Source organism: Thermobia domestica, chromosome 11, assembly GCF_964235325.1.
Source record: "Thermobia domestica chromosome 11, izTheDome1.hap1.1, whole genome shotgun sequence".
Classification (NCBI taxonomy): Eukaryota; Metazoa; Arthropoda; class Insecta; order Zygentoma; family Lepismatidae; genus Thermobia; species Thermobia domestica.
In genome coordinates, this window is record NC_137464.1 from 206,236,337 (window position 1) to 206,259,727 (window position 23,391).

General features: G+C 35.6%; 1 protein-coding gene across 1 annotated transcript; it reads left to right on the forward strand.

Moving 5' to 3' along the window:
- The first annotated feature begins 685 nt into the window (after window positions 1-685).
- LOC145664676 (uncharacterized) lies at window positions 686-18,136 on the forward strand. Its single transcript, XM_081731531.1, has 3 exons — window positions 686-983; window positions 6,829-6,870; window positions 14,822-18,136. Exons 1-3 carry the CDS (start codon window positions 739-741, stop codon window positions 15,081-15,083), a joined length of 549 nt encoding a protein of 182 aa, XP_081587657.1. The 5' UTR covers window positions 686-738; the 3' UTR covers window positions 15,084-18,136.
- The last annotated feature ends 5,255 nt before the right edge of the window (window positions 18,137-23,391 follow it).

Consider the following 23,391-nt stretch of genomic DNA (forward strand, 5'->3'; position numbering starts at 1 on the left):
AGGGTAGTAACTTTCTGTTTTTCTTTTGTGCTTTTTATTTCTTCTTTCATGTGGTTTAGATTAGATGGTCCAGCATAGAGATGTCCTTTTAAGAAAAGAAAATTTTAATAGTATTGAAATTTGCTTTGAAACTTTATAATTTATTCCACAATTCCATAAAAGCGAAATTATATGGAATCCAAATTAGTTAAAATAGCTCTCCTGAACATGGTTAAAAATCTTCTGGATATCTAGAATAATTTTCGTACAGAAAGCAAAATAAAATTATTATTGTAAAGTGACTCGAATACTATGTTTTACTATAAAATGTGTCATACATGCTTTAGTTCTATTTCCGGTGGTGTCGTTTTTCTCAATAATACCGTGAATTTCGCACCACTTATAGAAATGATGGTCAATTATCAGAGATATTTTAGAATGAACAAACGAAGTTCTCAATGTATTTGTGTCTTCGTTGCTTATAATGCTGTTTAATAACGAATAATATTTTTATTATTCCTTTCAGAATTATTCGATTTTCTTAAACACTGTATATTAGAAGTCTTAAGTAGTATGTGTAAATTATTTTCAAGCAAATAGATTTCGATTGTTTCAACAGTGCTTCAGTTGAAATTGAAATGAAAGAAGAAGACGGGCCTAATTATAAACTGTGTAATTTTAATACTAATGAATTAGAATGTGAGGATCCTCTTTCAATATCGTCTGTCAGAATTGGAATTTAAGAAAGAAGAAAGTGGAATGGAAAGAGATAGTGATATGTACATTTTGAAAGAAACTTCGGTACCAAATTTTACTTCTGAGTCACTTTTAAATGACAAGATATTTCATAGTAACTTGGCAATTTTATACCGAAAATTCAGTGATTGTATACGCACTACGGGAGAATCAACCAATAGCATCTCTTGCATTATTGCAGATAAAGCAGAAGAGAATGATGAAGGAAATGTTTGTCAAGAATTAGATAACAGTGTTCAGGAAATCAGGTACGCTCAGATATCTTCCGTTCTTTAATATTGTGTTTTGTATAAACATTTTACTTAAGAGTTGCAAAACTTCGTTAAATTATATTTCTTCCTTTACTTTAAAGTAGGCTACTGGAATCGCAAACAGTTGCATACCAGTAAATAAAAGGATACAGCCGATTGTAAGAAATGGAACATTTTCACTAAAGTAAATGTTCTTACATTCCGATGCGTTCTGCTTCAAGGATTCTAATTCTTGCACCAATCGTTAGCATTAGTTACAGACACACCATTCCGAAATCAAATGCAGTAATGACCAATAGTCAGTTTCATTATATAATTAAGAAGGCAATTGTAAGTATAACACCCACTTAGCAATATCATAAAAAGTATATTTAAAACTAGTTTTAAAGTTCTACCCAAGCTATCAAATTGCATGAATAGTTGAAAGGAGTACTTTGATACAATAAATACAATGGGAAATATTTTTTATTATGCAGAAGGAAATTTTGTTAATATATTTAATACTGCTTTTCAAGAGTAACTTGTCCGTTAAACACAATACTTGTTTGTCTAAATCACCAACTATATTACAACACACTTTTCGTTCATGAAGTGCCCTGGCGTCATATCCTAGAAGGGATCCCCTGTAACTGAGAACGTTGCATTCGAAACACGGTAGTCGCTAACGCTCTCGCCTTTGGAACAAGAGGTCCTGGATTCTATTCCCGGTGGTGGAGATCGGAAAAGTATTTAAGCTTTTTTCAGACTAGCCGTTCTGATTCAGGATTTTCCTCATTCACACCAGGCAAATGAGGGAATGGTATTTCACATAATGCTCCCAGACAGCTTCCTTCCCCATTCCTATCTTCTTCCCAGTTTCTCTGGCAATGAGATCGTCGAGGGATGTCATCGCTCATACGTGTCCGGCGTATATCACCCGGATGCCGAAAGTGAAGAAAACTATTTCTTCCTCCTCAAAACACACAAAGAAGTTATATCTTTTTATATTGTACACAAAGCGAAAAGTCCTCACGCTGTATTTGACGTACTATGTTTTTCTAAAGTTCTTGTATATCGTACCATGTGCCACTATCGTATCTTGATTCAACTTTCGCTATAATGTTACAAATTTATCTCTCCAAAATGGTTTTTATAATAGTATTGAAGAACTAATTTTCGTGGTAAAGAACTGTCTACCATATTTTTCTCTATATCTTATAATGGCGCAACTTATTATATGACCTAATTTGAAACAAAAATGTTATGCGTTTCGACCACTTCTACCATAGTTTGCTTCCGAATGTCCGGACAGACGTAATTTTTACAATGTCGATCATATGTTGGAGCTTAATCGCTACAGCTCTTAATATTTCATCTAACAATGTCAGCTTCTACTTTACACAACATCCTTGTTAACAACTTTATCATCATCATCATAGGTATTCTGCCCTTATTGGCAGAATTGCCGTAGCTGAGAAGCTTCCACGTTCCATGGTCTTCCTTTTCATATTCATGTACGATTTTTTTTGTTTTGATGTCTCCCATTAATTGTAGTCTCACTCAACCCCTCCTTCTCTTTGCTGCCACCATTTCCTCTAGCACATTTCTTAGCCAATGCCCCAGCCAGTTTCTCTTCCTCTTAATAATATTTAAAACTATTCTTTTCTCCCCCACCAAAAGCATTGTATGAGTTTTTTCTCAACTTATTCAAGGTCCCACAAAATAGTATTTTCTTCCTCCTAAAGACTTCTTTCGCCATTCTTATGTTAGCTTTTGTTTCACGTTTACACTTCATGTCATCGCTAATAATGCTATCCATTTATCGAAAATTAGTCACCTGTTCTATTTTCTCCTCTCCTACTTTTCTATTTTCTCCTCTCCACCGTGTGTTTTTTCACAACCCTTTCTCAAGTTTTCTAACATCTTATTGATTTTCTTTTCACATTCCGCAACAAGCGCCATATCGTCTCCAAACCGTATATATTTAATAATTCTACCTCCTACTAAAATGCCGTCTTATGTTGGCTCTGTTTCACTATCCTTTCTAAATAGATATTAAGTAATGTTGGTGAGAAACAGCATTCCTGTCCAACTCCCCTTTCAATTCCACTCTTCTCTGTCATTTCTTCCCTTATTCTAACCCTTACTTCTTGGTTCATATTCAAGTTTCTTATGAGTCTTCCATTCCAACCCAACCGTCTTCAGAACTTCCAATAACAATTCCCAATTCACATGGTCAGAAGCCTTTTCTGGATTAATAAATACCACATATACCTCTTTCCCTTTTTCTATAAAACTTTCACCGATCACTCTTAATAATTCAATTGCATCTCTTGTTCCCTTACCTCTCGTGAACCCGAACTATTCCTACCTCAACTTTTTCATTTGTACTTTCATACAACCTTCTGTTCAGAATTCGAAGCAAAATTTTTGCTGCGTGAGATATGAGATTAATCTATAATCCTCAGCCAACGTTCGCATGATCGTTTTCAGGAAGTCTTTTGATCACTCTCTAGTTTAATATATTTCATTGCAAAGTCGAAACAATTCTTTCTTACCCTTGCCTCCCATAATTTTAATGAATTCAACTGGTATATTATCTACCCCGATTGCCTTTCATTCCTAATCTCGGATGTAGCTCCTTCAAGCTCATCCCGAAACCCTCTACCATCCTTGGGTACTTCATTTTGTACTTCAACTCGTGGACACACGACCTATCCCTACTTCCATATAAGTCCTCAACGTATTCTTTCCATTTTCCTAATACTTCAGTCTTCTCGCTGATTACCATGCCGTTCTTATTTTCTACTGCCATCGTGATTTCCCCTTGCTTAGTCTTTTCTTATTTGAATACACGTAACTAGTAAATTTTACTTCTGACAGCTTCCCGCTCTCTGAGAAACTCTGCAATATTCCTTGTTTCTGTGTTTCTAGGTATTAACGGTTTAACAAACTCTGGAAGGAAATTTTGACAACCTCCTTGAATTCGAATACGACGCAATACAAAAAATACTTCGAAATAATAAACAAATAAAATTCAAAGTTAGAATTTACAAGAGAATCTTCGCCACCTTCCGCCAATAGACGTGAAAAATATGCGAAGATTAGACACCAGATGTGAAGAATCTTGCCAAATTTAGGCAGCAGACTTAATCAAATTCATATAGTGTTCCATTTTGTGACATGAAGCAGGAGCAACGATTGCTTTCAACGTAATAAATATGCCGGATACACTATTTCAACGTAGTAAAACCACGTAGAAAGTATTTTACAAAGTGTGGAAGAAGCCTGAATCGCAAGAAACTGTGTCTCAGAATGAAATTTACGTTAGCTCCCATAAATCGCGATAGAGAAAGAGATCTGGATGATTACTTTCCGCGCCGTGAGTGTACTAGATGCGACAGTCCATCTAATGGTAATATCGCCTTTGAATATAATCGGAAAGTCACCACGTATTACAGTAATACGAACAAATGTGCCACAGGTTCTGCTACTATCATTCGAAAATGATTCATGTGTACACTTTACCATACACGATGTTGACCTCTGGAGATGGGCTTCGCAGTTTAGTAGCAGATTAGATGTACAGTCCGCAGAATAAAACCTGCAATATGAGCATGTAAGTTTATTGTGAAACTCGCCTAACTGCGCAGGGAATCAACATAACGTCTAAGTGCACAAATCACGCCAGAAGAAACCTTGGCGTCCTCCCCATCACACTTATTTTTGGAGTAAAAGATTTCCTCGTTTCACAATAAACTTACATGCTCATATTGCAGGTTTTCTGCTGCGAACTATACCACAATTTTCGTCATCACATACCTCTGTGTGACACTTAATGAAATACACAATGTCTTGTAGAAAGTAACAAAATTTTTATCTTCTGGACGTCCAGCAGGAGACTACGACCTTGCTAGAACAATCAACTTTTTGAACGATATAAGACATCATATAAATCAATACGGTTCAGACACTGTTTGTGTATATAGTTCAAACTGAACCAAATTGCAACTGGAAATGTGTGACGCTCGTACCTAAGCAGTGCAAAGCATGAAAAGAGTTCTACAAATCCATGAGTGCTACAGTAAAGTTATATCTTCCAAACAATAACATCTGCGGATGACACTTTGTTGCAATCGTTATTTGATGTTTTCAAAAAACCAAAAGGCGCGTTCCGTCCTTGAGTGTAGGACACTGGTTTCAACCTCGAAATATTCACGTAGCCTTGATTTCCGGTAAACTTAAAAATAAACATATTAGACAGTGGTACACCCAACATTATTTTCCTACTACTCAATGGAATCCCGTCTCGCCATTGGATGCATGGAATGTCATTGAAAAAATACTCGAAGTTTGCTCTTATGAAGAGAATACAACACATCACAATATCACGGGGATTAACGTGGAAAATACAACAGGATGCTTATTTTCCTCGTATCGTAAAAAGCTTTAGTGACGTTTTTCTGAAATTGTGGTCTTGCAAGCCTTAACACAAGCGTGAATTTGCGGGAAAGTATTATAAAAATCATTGACCCATAATCAATTTTTATCACCACAATATGAAGACGTCCTTGAATACGATTCGTATGAGATTCGTTGTACAACAGAAAGACCGAAAAATTTTCAGACATTTGTTGAGTACCCTTTCAATGTGACTAGCGTACTACCGTGTGATATTTGTGTAGAGATGAGCGTGATGTAAAAGATCACTCATTGTGACTGCATTTTTTGGACTATCATTACAACGAAGCCTTTATTGCGTAAATATATTACATATTAGTACTACTCGATGTTCTTTTAAGCCCATGTTCTTTTAAGCAAGGTTTAAATTATTGTTAGGACAGTCTCATCGATTCCCGGTAAAACGGGACCTTTTAAACCAGAGAATTGATCGCTTCCGTAGCAAACACTGCTGAGAAAGATATTAACTTCCACATTCTTCGCTGTAAAAGTGTCTAATGTTAACTTACTCATATTCTAAGAAACCTAATGAATGTCCCGAATGTAATAGATGTAGAATACTGATTGCAACTTGAATGTGTTTTATAGTAACCAGCAAATTACTATCGCTAAAATGATTTACAGCAAAGTATTGAAGTTAAATTATATTGTCAGTTAACTATGATCGTATAGAAAAGAACTGTACAACGCGTACATAACAAGAGGCCGCGTTGGCTCAGTGGTAGAGTGTTCAGCTTTGGTGCATGGGGTCCCTGGTTCGATCCCAGCTCGCGCTAAGTGAATCCAGTGGTTGACAAACACCGTGTTCGTGGGTTTTCTCAAGGTTCTCCCATTTTATTTATTCCCTTTATTTCTCATCCACACCGCCTCCTTTAGCCTAGCCGGCGTACGCGTAGGACGTAAAACGGAAAGATTTCTTTTCATTTCGTACGTACCAAGTAAAATAAATAATCGGACTAAGTAATTAATTCATTGACTTCATTCATATGCCTCAATACCCATCTTTCTCGTGAGTATTTTCGCAAAATTACTACGAAAGATGGTCCTTCTAATAGATATGGATAAACGGTAATCTCCTTAGAAGTATTTAAGGTGGAACACATTGTAGAAAATGATTGGTCATATAATTAAAAGAATGTATTCAATTTATTAATTTTAGGTCTTCCAATTATGACTTTTTGTTTGTAATTTCCTATATTTTGCTTTCAGTATGTACATTAGTAATATGATGCATCCATCAAAGAATATTTATATTTAGAGCTTTTAAGTACAGCAATTATATGTTTAATATTTATGAAAGTCAATTAGATAGAAATGCTTAACTTGTAGTGGTAAATTTCATCATAAAAGTAGTACTTTCTATAATTCCGTTTCCTTCTTTTTTTTTCTTTCTTGTTTCCAGATATTCTACTTCAGACTTCAGCAGATGCCCAAACGCAAATGCGTTAGTATTTCTATTTTAATTATTTAAATATTATCATTATTTATATGTAACATTATTTCTACTTTTATTTCATTATTTACTTTATTAAATTCCTTATTGTTATTAGTTATATTTTCTTTAACTTCGTGTCATTTTCTATTGTTTTCGTTTTTTATGTATGTATTGAAATACTCTAGATTACGAATGGAATACCTAGTGACGATTATAGGCTACCAGATTTCACGAAACGCTGAGAAAGCAAGAATATGGTAAACAAAGAAATCAGCTGATAATGCATAAAATGAGTATTTAGCAAAGCTGTAATATCTGTCCAAAACTTTATTTCAACAGGCATATGTATTCATAAATCATACCATATAATACCATCTATATTCATAATGTAAGTCTTAATCTGCGTCAGTTCCTTGGTTTTAGTACATTCTAACTGGTTTAGAATCACTCATACGTTGTCACTTCAAAAGATGTTTGCAACACGTCATTATGAATACGATAAATCATACCTTTTTAAAGCCGATTTTGTGATTCTGTAGGAAAATAACTTATTATCAAAATTTCACGCGTCATATTTTGTTTAATGCGATTACCAACTACACTTTCACGTCCTTTAACACTAGAGTGTATTACATCCTCAACTACTAGTTCCTGGAAGACTACATGTTAGAATTCATTCAGAATTATTAGAGTATATCTCCTAGGTCGGAGTAAGGTACCTTCGTAGATATACATATACATACATATGCAGGGTGAATAGTAACTACGTGGACAAACTTCAACAGGTGATTCCGAACACTTGTACGAGTAAAACGTCTTGGGAACAGATGCGAGCCGATCAATAGTTTGGGCGTCACAGGGCTCCGAAAAGGTACGAGAATATTAATTTCAGAGTCCCATATCTCCACTATCCTGAACGACAGAGCTAACGCGGTAAGGTCACGTCAAAGGAACCGAAACTGCTCTATCCATAATGCCTATGCTGCAAGCGTGACATTCGTGCACAAGGGACTCCCCAAACGAAGTGGAGAATCCTCAGAAAGTTTCTGCCAAAATGTGGGTCCCGATTTGCATCGTTCGACGACTAGACGAACAGCAAGCAATAATTTGTGATCGGAAATATCATATCGCCAACATTGTCAATATAGCGCATGAATTTACATTTGCTATGTGGGGTTGCATAACTGTAACAGCAGGCACGCGTTACGTGATAGCAAGACTATGTTCTTGAGTGATCAGACCTGAGAGAGGGAGTCTTTTGAAATGAATAGAAATATCACATTATGTAAACAGCTGCAAAACATGGGAATTAGTCGCAACACAGATGAAAGTAGAATGCAAGAACTCGAAACTATGAAATGTGAAAGACTACTAAATAAGGCAAACATGCACGAGTATGCAACAGGTAGACCAAGTAAACGCAACTGGTAGGTCAGTCTTGTATCGAAGGCGCGTCTCGGGTTTGAAACGAGACAATACAGGACAAAGTTCTTCTAGCACGAACGCGCAATAGTTGTGGTTAATGAGGACACCGGAACACTACGCTGTTAGGAATGGGAAATAATTGAGAGATGTAGGAGCTATCCAGATCCATTCCAGTGAGGAGCGGATAGGGCCACCGGGCGTCGCCCGGTACGCCCCCTCAACTAATCGCCCTTAAGATGCAACACATAAAAGAAAATTTCACATTAAATGGACCAAGCTTTAACTCCTGAAAATCGTTGCGGCGTAATGGAAAGAATGCAAAGCTATTATATGCAGATGCTGATGCCTGCAAACTGATTATATATCTATTTACTGCTTCCAAGCCTGCAAGATTTTATCAACTTCTGACTGCCAACAGACTGAATATAGTATTGAAGTTAGCGATCCTATCTCATCTGCTACTAATGCTACTGTCAGAAGAAAAAATGAACAGGAAAACTTTAGTTTCATAAATGCTGAAATTAGTTCCCCCACCACATCAGCTACGAATGTCACTGTCAGAATGGAAAATGAACAAGAAGATTCCACTTCCATCAGACTTGAAATTAATGCGCTTAAAACATCAACTACGATTGTTTCTATCAAAGAAATTGAGGAGAAAAGCTTCAGTTCTAGTGATGGAGGTTCCGAAGTCAGTGAAAATATTGAAAAGCGTGATGCTGTAGGGAACAGAGCAATTATATATTTCATATGTCCACAAGAGGATGATATCCCCAAGCTTTTAAGTTTCATCCCCATTAACCAAAACAGAACATATCCTTTAATCCTAAGTTTGCTAATAAACGAGCAGATGGCACCAACATGGCTTGGCTCTTATATTTCCTACTCAAAATGAGTTTTTTTTAAACCTGTGCACAACTTATTCTGCAGATTGAACAAACATGGTCCTTAAAGATTCAGTACGTGACGAACGTAACACTAAATGCGCTTATCAGCGAGTAAGAGAACACGAATCTCTCAAAATTCATCGGACTAGCGTGTATGCTTGAGAACATAGTGTTAAGAAACCACTTCCTCATGGATAGATAAAACAGCGGCAGTATATCAGGTTGAGAAGAACAGACAGGTAATGCATCGAGTTGTCGAAGTGCTGAAACTCATTGGTAAAAGAGGCTCACTTACAGAGGAAAAGGACATGAAACAGCCTATAGACTGGAAGATACAGCTACAGATCATGAAAACTGTTTGGATATTATTCTTTTGTTAAGAAAATTTGACCTTCCGCTCAAAAATAATTTAAAGATGATCGAGAAGAGCAAACTGAATCATGTACGAGGAAGTAAGCAGGATGGTGGTCACATAACTTTCAAAAAACACGGTGAATATGTTTTGAATGCCATCAACAAACTTATCAGAGAAGATATTTCGAAAGAAGTTCTCAGCTGGAATGTTTTCTGTTCTATTGAATACTATTCAACAGGACAGCGCTATTCGACAGGATAGGAGAAAAAGTTCGGCCATTTTTCGAACCCAGAAAGTGCTTTGTACATGGAGTTGACCATAACAATGAAGAAAATTGCTTCTACGGAAAATATCAAACTAGAAGCTAAGTGTAAAGTGAAAATATATAGAAAAGATATCAAGTTGAAAACAATTTTGCAAGCACAAATGTTCCTGAGAATATTTCAAGTGACAATCCCTCTGTCAAACTATCTCTAAATACAGGGTGCTAGTGTATTTTAATCGTATTCAATGGTACAGATTATTCTGTCCCAACTGAAAGAGCAGAAAGCTGATTTTGAATCTGTTAAGATTTGCAGAATGGGCCAATAACAAATTTGAAAGATTAGAACGTGATTTCTTTGTTTCTCCTGACCTGTCGACAACTCCCTTTCCGAGGTGGAAAAGAATGTTTTCGTATGAATGTGAAGATGAAGCTGTTTTTGAACCGATGACCGAAGCATTCAACGCAATACTGAATGCGGTGTTTTCGAGTATTTCTTCAAGATTCAAGAAGCAAGATACTTTATAGATTGTTAGGGTCCTAGAAACTTCAATCAAGCAAGAGAACTTCCAGATATGGCTTTCGATAAACGTACTCACCTTCTGAAAAAGTTTAGTAAAGAAGTTTCCAAGTATTCTGTAAAAGTTGTCTCTTGGACTTTTCAAGGAAATGGGAATTTTTGAAAGTCAGTCTTCACGACGAATACAATCGAGAAGAAACGATTGGTTGTGCTGATGGCACAAGTGATTTGGAATTAGAAGAAAATACATTTCTTCAGGAAGGCGAGTGTAAAACGTGTTGCAAACCTTGTTCAATGTGCTTTTTTAATTTTGCAGAGTTGTACAATAGTGCTTATCGAAATTTGCTACTAGCATACAATTTCTGTCGATTCTGCTCATAACTCAGATAACGTGTAAAAGGAGTTTTTCAAAACTGAAATACGTTATAAATAGGTTAAGAGTACCATGTCTCAGGAACATTTAGAAACATTTATACTGATGTCTACTAAAAAGGATTTGTTAAGGAATGTTTCGAGTGAAAAGGTGATCGATCCTGTAACATCAAAAAATAGTACACTAAAACATCTGCTAATTTTGTAATATATTATACGTACTCCTTGAACTTCATATATTTTGAACAACTCAGAGTAATATGTTGAAAGAATATAAGGTTTTAATTGTTAGTTGTTAATACTATTGACTTACTGTAGAAAGAAAACTGTGCAACTTGATTTGTGAAAGTGAGATGCTAGGCTTTGTGGGGAAAAAGCTCCCTCGCCCTCCTAATAATGCCTATCCGGTCTTGATTGCAGTAGAGATACCATTCCGGCATAATCCTGGTGGTACTGAAGAAAAACCCTGACAACTGTCATGATGACCGCGCCAGGATGTAGCAATCTTATTGTTTCGCATGTACGTTCCTCAGCCAGCATAATGTCGGGGCAGAAGGCAGATACGATAACGCCCTAGGCCTTGTATAAGGTACCATATTTACATTCGCGTTGTGTGACATAAAACTGGTCAGAGGAAAACAACACAAAGCAATACATAACAGTAAGACGAGAAGAACGATGGTCGTAACTTTGTAGTATTATTAGTACTATACGTAGTATAAGTATTATTATTATTATTATTATTATGAACATGCTTTTATTATTATGATTAATAATAATACGTATCTCAACAGGAACCATAATAAATATGCGTGGAAAGCCAAGCCCAGTGCACAGCAGCAAGTCAGTACAGTGTTTCAAACCTGACGCCCGCAATGCAGAGCACATAGGAGAAGAGACAAAAAGTGGAATGGCGTAGACGTAGTATATAGTACAGTACATTGATGGCTGTCTGTCATGTGGCGGCAGTCACGGCCCATCAAACATGTGTACTGTTCGAGTGCGCCTCATGAGGGGACGTGTGTTGTTTGGTGCTGATAAAATGGTCCGTTGTTCCTACCGAGAACAGGCCGGTATGTTGTTTGTGTATGGCCAAGCAGACGGCAATGGTCGAGAAGCAGCAAGAATGTACCCGGAGAAGTATCCTCATTGACAGCAACCGATTAACCAAACGTTTGCTGCAATATTTTGGCGTTTGCGTGAAACAGGATTATTTGAGGGAATTCGTGAACGTAGAGGCCGTGTGGATTATGTTCGGCAAACGTGTGCTACAAGAGATTGCGAATAACCCCAGTGCAAGCTCTAGGCAACTGGCCCGCCAGTATGATATAAGCCAAGCGACTGTGTTAAGTATTCTGCAGGACATCAACTACTATCCCTACCACCTGCAAAGTGTTCAGGTATTATTACCTGTGGATTTCCTTCCTCGAGACAGGTTTTGTCGACGGTTATTACACAGTGTCACCACTATTCTTGGATTTCTTCGTCAATTTTCTTCTCAGATGAGGCGACTCTTGTTAAGATTAGTATCATTAACCTACTCAACCGTCATTTGTGGGATACAGAGAATCCCGTGAAATAGTTGAATCATCCAATTAGGAGAATCATGAGGACCACCTACTTGGGCCAGTATTTCTCTCACAGCGCCTCAATGGACACCATTTCTCTTTTTGCTGCTGAACCCTCTACCTATTGAACTTGAAGATGTGCCACCCCAAGTACGATGGGTCATGTGGATGATACATAATGGAGCTCCAGTCCACATCCAACGTCTTGTACGCCAATATCTAAACATAATTGCCCCTTCAGATGGATTGGTCGTGGAGTTCCTGTTGCATGGCCTGCATGGTCACCTGGCCTGATTCCGCTCTACTACTATTTGTGAAAAGTCTCGTGTACGCGAACCAATTCCTGATCTCTAGACGCTTCAACAACGTAATCGTATAGCATTTGACGAACTTCGGGTGCAACACGGACAAATGAAGCGAGTTCGGCAATCTATGATGCGACGAGTTGCTGGATGCATTGACGCGCAGGGAGGGCACTTTCGTCATCTCCTGTGACGTTTCCAGAAGCAATAACACCATCTGTGGCATGCAATAAGATATTGTACGAATGCACGTTCCAATACAAATGTTTCTCTTATGTAGTGGTCTTTCACATATCATAGTTTTGAGTTCCTGCACCCTATTTTCAACTGTGTTCCGACTAATTCCCATGTTTTGCAGCTGTTTACATAATGTGCTATTTCTATTCATTTCAAAATACTCCCTCTCTCAGGTCTGATCACTCAAGAACATAGTCTTGATATTACTTAACGCCTGTCTGCTGTTACAGTTATGCACCCTCACATAGCAAATGTAAATTCCTCCGCTATATTGACAAAGTTCGCAATATAACGTTTCCGACAGCAAATTATTGCTTGGTGTTCGTTTAACCGTCGAACGACGCAAATTAGGACCCACGTTTCGGCAGAAACTTTCGGACTCCATTGTGCACGAATGTCACGCTTGGAGCATAGGCATTTTTGGATAGAGCAGTTTCGGTTCCTCTGACGTCACCTTGCCGCCTTAGCTCTGTCACTCAAGATAGTGGAGATATGGGGCTCTTAAGTTAATATTCTTCCATGCTTTGGCGCTCTGTAGCGCCCAAACTATTGATCGGCTCACATCCGTTTCCAAACCGTTTTACTTGTACAAGTGTACGGAATCATGCTGAAGTTTGCCCAGGTAGTTCACAATGTATATATATGCATGCAAGGTTGATCATTTACTTTGATATACGCTTCTAAACTAATAGGCAAATCGACAATTATTTAGCATACTCAGTGATACCATAAGGTTAACAATGTTGTCAACTCAACGTAAAGTTATATTTTTTCAAATGGCACTACGTTACATTATTACACATTTCAAATCGAAATGTCAAAGGTAAACTTACAGCATCACATTTATTATTCACTGTTTGAAGCTAAGGACGCGTAGTCACAAATACGCTAATTTTGGTGGTCTCTACAGCAGTAATATAGAAAGTGACACGAACAGGTCAAGAAATATCCAAAGTAGTTTAGCTTTTGATTATATGAACATAACATAATGGATTTCGGGTGAATAGGAACTAAAATAAAAGCGATTGAAAATTTGACTTTTTCAAAAGCATTTATTTCGAAAACCTCCGTAGATAAGTATCCCATCCACTTCGTTAGAAGATTTTCAATAGATATAAAGACTATAATGCCGTTTACACTACTTTGATATATCAAGCCGTTCTGGAGGTATAATATCACTGGTAAAATTGTAACACTGCCTAAAATTATGTTATTTTTTGAAATGTCACAAGCGCATAAGTTACATAGTTTCCTCTGAATATCGGAAAACTTCGAGTCAAAGATAACATGTTAAGTATCTTGTCGGTGTATTTCATGTATAGTAAACATCTGCATCAGTGGTTTTCAAAATTGAATATATCTACTATCTGTATAACAGTGAATGAAATGAACAAAAAATGTATTTCCAAAGACAAATCACCAATTATTTGCCTTAAATGATTAATGTAGCAACGAAAAAAATTATTTGTAATATTTCTACATTCCTTCATATTCCATTATTTCCTTCAATTAAAAGCTTAAATATTTCTTTCCTTACATAAATTTTCTGATTTCTATATGGACTTTTATGCATATTACGTTACCCTTCCACCACATGAGTAGATCAGTTTCATTTGTATTCGGAAATACGAGTAGTATACCAGCAACGAATTTGTTGTTTTGTAAAAGTAATAACATTGTGTATTAATGACACGTATAGCTTTAGCCCTTCTACAAATTCCGAAAAATCTTATTCATAGATTGAAAGTAAATATGTAAAACAGTTTCATAAATTGACAGGTATTTAGGAAACATTGATAATACATCTATTGTAGGTCTCGGTTTCATGTCTACTTCATGTTCTACATAATAACTGAACAGTGCCTGTTTTTCAATACGCCTTGAAATATAGTAAAATCACTTTAAGATATAATATTATCTGTATCACTAAGACAAGTTATAATATTCAAATTTTGGCGACAGTTACATTGTCCACAGGTATTTGCACATATCAATCAATTATTTATCAATCAATGAATATTTTGCATTTCAGGTTAAATAAAAGTACCAATTTCAAAACACCAAATGCACTTAGTTCACAAATCGATATGTTGTTACAAATGCATGGCAAACCTCATACTTACCAGCACTGTGTTGAGGGACTCACCAATAAATCTTTTTTAGGACAGCACATGCAAACGTATACACGTGAAACCCTTTACAATTTCAAGGTTTGTAGGAAACAATTCAGTGAAAAATCAAAATTAATGGAGCACATACTAACGCAAACTGGTAAGGGATTACATATGTACTAATAATGTGGGTCCAGCCAAAAATCAACACTACGAAGGTTCAACTTAAATCACAATTCAGCAAATCCACATATCTGCAAGGAGTGTGGAAAAGCATTCAATCGAAAATCAACTTTAAGAGACCACTTGTTAATACATACAATTGAGAAACCTCATACTTGCAAGGTGTGTGGAAACTCTTTCAGGAAGAAATCATATTTGGTTAACTATATGCTAATACAAACGGGCAAGAGAACTAATCTATGCCATCAGCGTGGGAAACAATTGACTCTCACATCCACTTTAGGCAGACATATGCTAAAACATACAGATGAAAAAATACATACTTGCCAGGAGTGTGGAACCATTTTACCTTGAAATCAAGTTTAGTACGGCACTTGTTAAGACATACAGGGGAGAAATATCATTTTTGCCAAGACTGTGGAAATTTATTCAGCGAAATCAGACTTACAAATCCATATGTTAAAACATACAGGTCAAAAATCACCAGTGTGGAAAACGTTTTAAACAAAAAGTAAATCTCGCAGAACCCATGCTAACACATACAGGTGAAAAATCTTATATGATCAAGAGTGTGGGAAAGGGTTCAGTCTAAAATCAACTTAAAGCGAACACACACTGATACATACAGGTGAAAAATTAAATATTTGAGAAGTCTATGGATAGCAATTCACCTACAAATCAATTTTAAGCAAGCATGAATGAAAGAATGCACGTGAAAGGCCTCAAATTCACAAGAAGACTAAAAATTGATTTTCTAAAAACTCAAAATTACAAAGGCATATGTGAACACGAAGAGGTACCAGAACCGATAATGTTAAGAGTGTAAAAATAATTGCTGAATTTCAGTTAATATGTTCACCCTGATGTGAAAATATTGTTTCTATAAAGTACGTGGAGAAAGAATCACTTTAAAAATAGTTAAAGTTTGTAGGTTAGTAGTTCCATTCACATGTAAAATATATTTTCCAAGAGAGTTCGAAAATATTTAGCAGGAAATCAACTTTTCAAAAGCACAGGCTAATCCACTGCATTTTCCCAGCGTGTAAAGCATTTCAGCGTAAATCAATTATAAGAAAATATATGATATCACGTTCACGCGAGAAACGGTAGTTGCGAGGTAAGATAAAACGGTTTGGGGAAGACATCAAGTTTTTCGAAGCACATTTTGATAACCAAAGATTAAAGTCAAAATTGAGTTTCAAGACCATCGGCAGGCATTTACTCAACTTTAGAGAAGCACATGTTAACACATAACAGAAAACTAGGTAATCGCAAGGAATATTGAAAAATGAAAGATACCAGTGCACATGGTATCATATAGTGGTAGCAACGTCATGTTCGCTGTAGTGTGAAAACAAATTGAGTGCAAAAATGTTTTCAGGATGACATGTGTTATCTTATGTACATCGAAGTCTCAAACATTGAACATTCTGGAGTAAAATTCAGTAAAACATCAATATCAGCGGAGCTTTATTAACTCGCACCTGAAATAATATATGCATAAAAACTGTGGAAAGGAATTCATTCAAAGTTTAACATACGTTAAGTTAACTCACAAATGTAAAAATGTCCCGTCCACAAAGACTCACTCGAAAAATAGTTTTAAGGGGTCGCTTGTTAATGCATATAGATCAAATACCTTATTCTTGGTAAGTCTGCAAACTATTGTCAGAACAGCTCCTTTTTTAGCACCAATTGACAGTCAGAGAAATGATCTCAATGCTATGGAAAGGAATGTGGTGAATTGGTAACTTAAGGAAGACAAATGTTAAGTGTAACGATTAAATTAAATCACATAAATATCTTCATTTAGTTCCTAGAATGACTTCGAGGTGGAAACCCTTGTCAGGTAGAAAGTTATAGTCCTAGTTACAACGCAATTCTCGAAGAGGGGCAAGGGTTATTCTATGAGCTAATACCGTAACAACCTGCAACTGCTGAACCGAGCAAACAATGCAGTGTACACCAGATATGTCTAGATTTAAGAAACTGAAATTTGGTGTAAATTGTAGAAAAGACAAACGGAAATCAATTTTCTATAATCTGACGAAAGTTACACTTCCAAAATTCGCTTATTTACCTTGATAAAGGTCTATTTAAACTAACTAGTTCAAAATGTTTTGAATTATCACAATTAATATTAAATATTTCAGCTTTTGAGGATTTGGTGTTTAACTTTATTTGAGGGTTATAAATGACTTCTCAAAATGTGTTAAATATTCCAAATGTTTATTATATGCTTATGATTTTAAATTATACAAAGACATACAGAAAAATCAGTATGTATTGAAACTTAATGACGATCTAAATAATATATATCAGTGGAGTATAGAAAATAAAATATATTTTAATACCAACAAGTGTAAATTCATGATATTTTCAAAACAAAGAAGGTCAACTAAACTTAGACCGTACATGATAAACAACAAAGTATTGGAACGTGTATATACATATAAAGATTTGGGTATTACTTACAGCGGTGATATGTCTTTTAATAAACATATTTTGTTGGTAACACACAACGCTTTTAAGCAATTGGGATTTATTATAAGAAACGCGAAAATATTTACAAACATTGATGTTATATTCCAGGAACTCTTTTTAAAAGTATTGTAAGATCAAAGATGGAGTACGCCTTAGATGTCTGGACTACGAATACATAACTCAAAAGAATGAATTAGAAGCAATTCAGAAAACGTTTTCAAGGTTTCTATACTACAAGAAAACTGCACAATCCGCGATTACTAATAAAGTTTCGTATTCCAGACTACTGGGCGAATTAGAGTACACAACGTTTTCGGATAGATATGTTATTGTGCAAGAAATGTGTTTATTGGAAATAATAAATGATAGATTCGATAACAGTGAGTTTTTGCAGTATATTAAATTCAATATAAAATCATTATTGTACACAATTGCAAAACCAACACATATAATAACTCCCCATTAACAAGATTATGTCCATTATATAACTAATATAGCTGAAAGTATTGGTGACTTTTACTTAGTTTTGAAAGAAAAACATATCTAAAGAATTATTGAACAGGTATTTGTGGGAAGTTGAATAGCAAAAGTAATTAATTTTTTATATTATCACATTAACTACGATAATCACATTTAATTCTTTTCATCTTTTTTTAGTGTACAATATATATGGTGAACGCATGAATGTGTGTATGTGAAATGCGCGAGATATATATATATGTTGTGGGTTCGTGCATATATATATATATATATATATATATATATATATATAGATAGATAGATAGATAGATAGATATATATATATATATAGATAGATAGATAGATAGATAGATAGATAGATAGATAGATAGATAGATAGATAGATAGATAGATATTTGTATGTATAAATATTGGTGTATGTGTACACATATAAATGTATATGTAATTGTATGTATATGTAAGTTTATTATATATGTATTATGTACGTATGACTTTCTAGAATGAGAAAATTAGTTTATAGTTCATAAGATGTATGCATTGTCTATGGAATGTCCACACACAACATTATGTATTGTGCCGGTGCTGTGTCATCAGTTATAGCTCAGAATATGAAATAAATAAATGCAATCAAATGGGGATGGAACTGATGCACAACACGGTACTTAACTGTAAAATTGTGGTTGAATTTAAATAAAATTCAAATGTTTTTAATTTAGAAAATGACTAGTTGGGGAAAAGGGTGAGAGAAAGAGAAAGGTTGTAATTAAAGAATAGGAATGAGCACTAGCCTGATGTATCCAATGAAGCTGGCGTCGTCCTGGTCATCTGGGATGAATATCTGGAGAAGTCTGGATTAGCTGGTGACAGTCAACATCTGGATCTTAATCCTGTTGAACTGCAAGGGGCGTCGATGATGCGTCTTATGATAATGTCCTTTTACATTCCCATTCTACTAATCGTAACTAACAAATGTATCTGTGGCGATGAACCAGCAGAATGGTATTCTTTGAACTTGGAGTCGGTGGTCCTCCAATGGTGGGATCCGCTTCTCTCCGATGATCCTGCACCTCTCTTGATCGCGTGTCGAATACCGAATACCCCTTGTTGTTCTGTTCCTCCTAGTTTTGTCCAACTCAAGAATGATGACTTAATCGGGAAGTATCAGGCTGTGCTCGAAGGTATGCGGAAAGGAAAGAAGGAAGCTAGTCGAGTTTATTTAACAAATATGCATTTACAACAAGTGTCTGAGAATGTACACTTCTAGTCAAAGTTTTCTTCAATAAGTTTCCAAAAGTTCATGCTTCTTTATATCAAATACACAGTCACTTCATTTCCAATAGACAGATACTTCACACCCCCTCCTCGAAATCAAAATACACGAAAATTTTAATTTTCCGTAGTAGAAAAAGAAAAAATAAAAATATTGAAGAAAGTCCAAAAAAAAATTGTTCGTTAAAGGTAAGAGAGTTCTTTGTGTAACATATTGTTTGTTTTGAATTAATCCTTGACCACAAACTGCAAAATGCTGAGTGTGCGTTCCTAAGACAGTTCATATAGTTTACTAGGTGACCTGAAGATATGACGACAGCGTCTCTGGGAAAATGGAAAATAAGAAAAAGAAAAATAAACATTAGTGCTTGCATAATATCATTGTGAGTGACATGTGTTAGTTTGGAGTTCCGTTAAGTGCTCAGGGAAGGGAAATGAAAGGTAGGAATAATACTAAATTTAATTATCACTTACACAGATTATCAAAACTTAGATGCGTATAATAAAAAATCATAATCAAATAAATAAATATTTCATAATCCAATGTAGACCTCTATATATATATATATATATATGTTCCTCTAATGCAGAAAATAACATCAATATCACACGTGACTAATACGCGAAAAGAAAAAAAACGGTGTAATACTATCTAGCTAACCAAAGATAGTAAAGTTAGACTGCACAAGAAGGGTACTGATTTCAGTTTGAGAAAAATGAGCTTTAAGTTATTTAGGCTTAAAGCGTCCGTAGACTGGAAAAGAATTCCAAGATATGGTTATAGCCCCATATACTGGCTGTAATCAAACTATATGAAATCAGCACGAGAGAACTATTCACCACATATAACCTACAACCCTAACTAACATATAAATTCTTCTTATCTTCATCTTCTTTCTTCTCAAATCTTGTCCTCTTCGGGCATCGAATACTGGACATCTAAAGGATGGAGCATGGTTCTTGCGATCTTGATTTCAATCTTCTTACATCTTCTTAATATATCCATCGAAATATCTATCCATACGCGTGTCGTTGATTTTCTTCATTCTTCACATACTCACATTTGAAAAAAATAAAAGAAAGTTCTGTAGTGATACGCTGTCCAATCAAACAAAATGGTACAATTCTTGAAGATACCAACGTGTTCCAAAATTCGAAGTATTCCAAGTTTCAAAGTGTTCTAAATTTTCGAAGTGTTCTACCGGTAGATTTGGATGCACAAATCAAAACCAAGATAAACTAACTTCTAAGCGTGGCCAGTGCTAAAAGAAAGTTCATCATCCATCTACAAGGTGTTCCTATGCACAATCCAATCTTCAAGAAAAGTAGTCCACATACAAGTTACGTACGGACAGACGGACTAACAGATTCTTCATCAATGGAAAAATATATGGGGAGTAATCGCTGATAAATGTCCCAATTCTCTTTATCATAAACACAAAATACGACACGGTTTACGTCATCAAGATGTTCCTCTAAAAATATTCTTGTTGTAGCTAAGGCAATTTTGGCAGCTTCTAACTTCGGAAATTTAAATGCTCCAGTTGAAATATTAGGTAATACAATTGTAGATAGGTCATTCTCCAACATCACTTTAAAACAATTTTTGTACGTCTCTCGTAAAATCTTCTTGTCTGAATTCCGCGGTCCACATGTCATAATTACATAATTAGCTGGTAGACGATAACCATTGGCAATCTTCGCTTCTCCTGGCTTCAATGATGATATGGTCAAACATTCTTCTAAAAATTCAGATCCAGCTGCGTCTTGAATGGCTTTGTCTGCACCACCTAAAGGAGTTAAGGTTTCATTCGTTGGATTTACTAAGGCATCTGCTTTTATATCCACTATGTTACCTTTATAAATACTAATCTTCTGATTGATGGCAGTATTACAAGCAAATTTCGGTTTTTCTTCTGTAGAATTCTTCCCTATAGTTGCCCACGTTGGTAGATTTTCGGCAATTACAACATCCTTAATATGAAGAGAAGGGATGAAAACTTCTTCTTCCAAACATTGTTTCCTGGGGTTGAAAATCTCTTCAGTTGGTGGTCCTTGATGGTCTTCGCGTCTCGTCTTCTTCTTTTTCATCGTATGGTCTTCCGTGCAGACGTTGATAGGCATCTCTTCGTCAAAGTCTTCAAGGTGGTCTTCCTCTTCCGGGTTTTCCTTCTCATAAAACTTCTTCAATCTCTGAACTGCTATGCTGTCTATCTTGTAAGATCCTCGGGCGGTCTTATACTTAACAAAATATGAATTTGGATTTTCCACACGTTCAATTATGCCTGGACCAATAAACTTTCCGCTGAATGCTTTGGCGTGACCTTTTTTTCTTGTGGTGTCTAATATCCAAACTTTTTCTCCTTCTTTAAAAGCAGGTTTCGTATGTCTCTTGTCAAAAAATTTTGTCGCCGTTTTATGACGTTTGTAAAGATTTTCTTGCGCTTTATCTCTAATCTCTTGTAATTGCTGTAAACGAACGGCATTTTCTTCGTATTGACACGGGGTATTTAATATTGCCTGATGAAGTAACCTAGGTTTGAAGCCAAAAAGACATTCAAATGGTGAAATTTGAGACGATAAATTCTTGGTGACGTTAAGCGAAAAAACTATGGGCTGTAATAAGTCAATCCATTCTCCTAAATCTTTGTCACATAAAGCTGATTTCAATCGTTGTTCTATGTTTCTAATACTAATTTCACAAACACCATTACTATAATGCCCATGTACATTTACAAAACGCATGTTAGCACCAATCATAGCACATAATTCTTTAAATAGTCCACTAGTGAATGCACTGCCTTTGTCTAAGACAATTTCATAAAAAATTCCAAACTTTAAAATTACTTTATGATAAAGAAATGAAGCCAAAGTACTTGCTGTAACATCAGGAAGGGAATCTGCAATTATGTATCTAGTACAACTGTCTACTACAACTATCATATATTTGTGATTTAACATATTATTGGGAGAATAATTCCCAGCTACATCTATGTGGATGCGATAGAAGGGGGGAACGGAGGGATAAGTAAGCAATGTGCCATATGGAGAACCAATTTTTGATTTCGATACTTGACAAATCGTACATTCTTTACACTTCTGATATATATATTTCTTCATGTTGGGAAAATACACTGTTTTTACTAACATATCATAGGTTTTAGAATAACCAGAATGAGATGATCCCAATGCTGACGTATGACAAGCATTAAAAACTTTATAACGCAAAGAAGTAGGAACTGCAACTAAAAATTTTATACCTTGAGAAGTTTTCTGCTTTCTATACAAAATTCCATCTTTAATAGTAAAATATAATGCTTGGCGTTCTATTTTAGGATTTCTATTTTCTTTCTGTTCCAACCAAGAAAAAATATCTTTAAAAAACGGATCTTTACGCTGTTCTGTTGCCAGATTTGGCTCATTTAAAATTGAAAATGAATTTGTGGTCTGAGTAAACAAAATTTTCGGATCTTCTTGATTCTTTTTCTCGTCTTCCAAATCTCTAGGGGGGTTAGAAAAACGTGAAATGGCGTCTGCCTCTACGTTACTGGAGCCACTGATATGTGAAATAGTGAAATTATACGATTCGATCTCACTCAACCATCTAGAAATCTTACTTACATTCTTTGTTTGCTTCAAATAAATTAAACTATGACAATCTGTCTTCAAATAAAAATGACGTCCTAAAAGAAAATACCTAAATGAACGTAATGAGTACAATAATGCTAGTAATTCAAGCTGATAAGGGTGTAATTTTTTCTCGCTAGGAGACGTTGCACGACTACAATAACTAATAGGAACTAGATTTGTGTCGTCAGGTGAATTTTGAGGTTGTTTGATTAGTCCAGAAAGAGCGAGTTTGCTGGCATCAAAATAGAGATACAGAGGATAATCAGGCTTGTACCTCATGAGACAAGGTGCTGAAATGATGGCTTGTTTGATATTATTGAATGCTGTCTCCTGTGCTTCCTTCCAACGAAAAGGAGCGTCTTTTTTCAACAAAGAAAGTAACGCTTCTGCTAATTGACTGAAATTAGGTAAATACGAACGAACAAAAGAAGCCAATCCTAAAAAA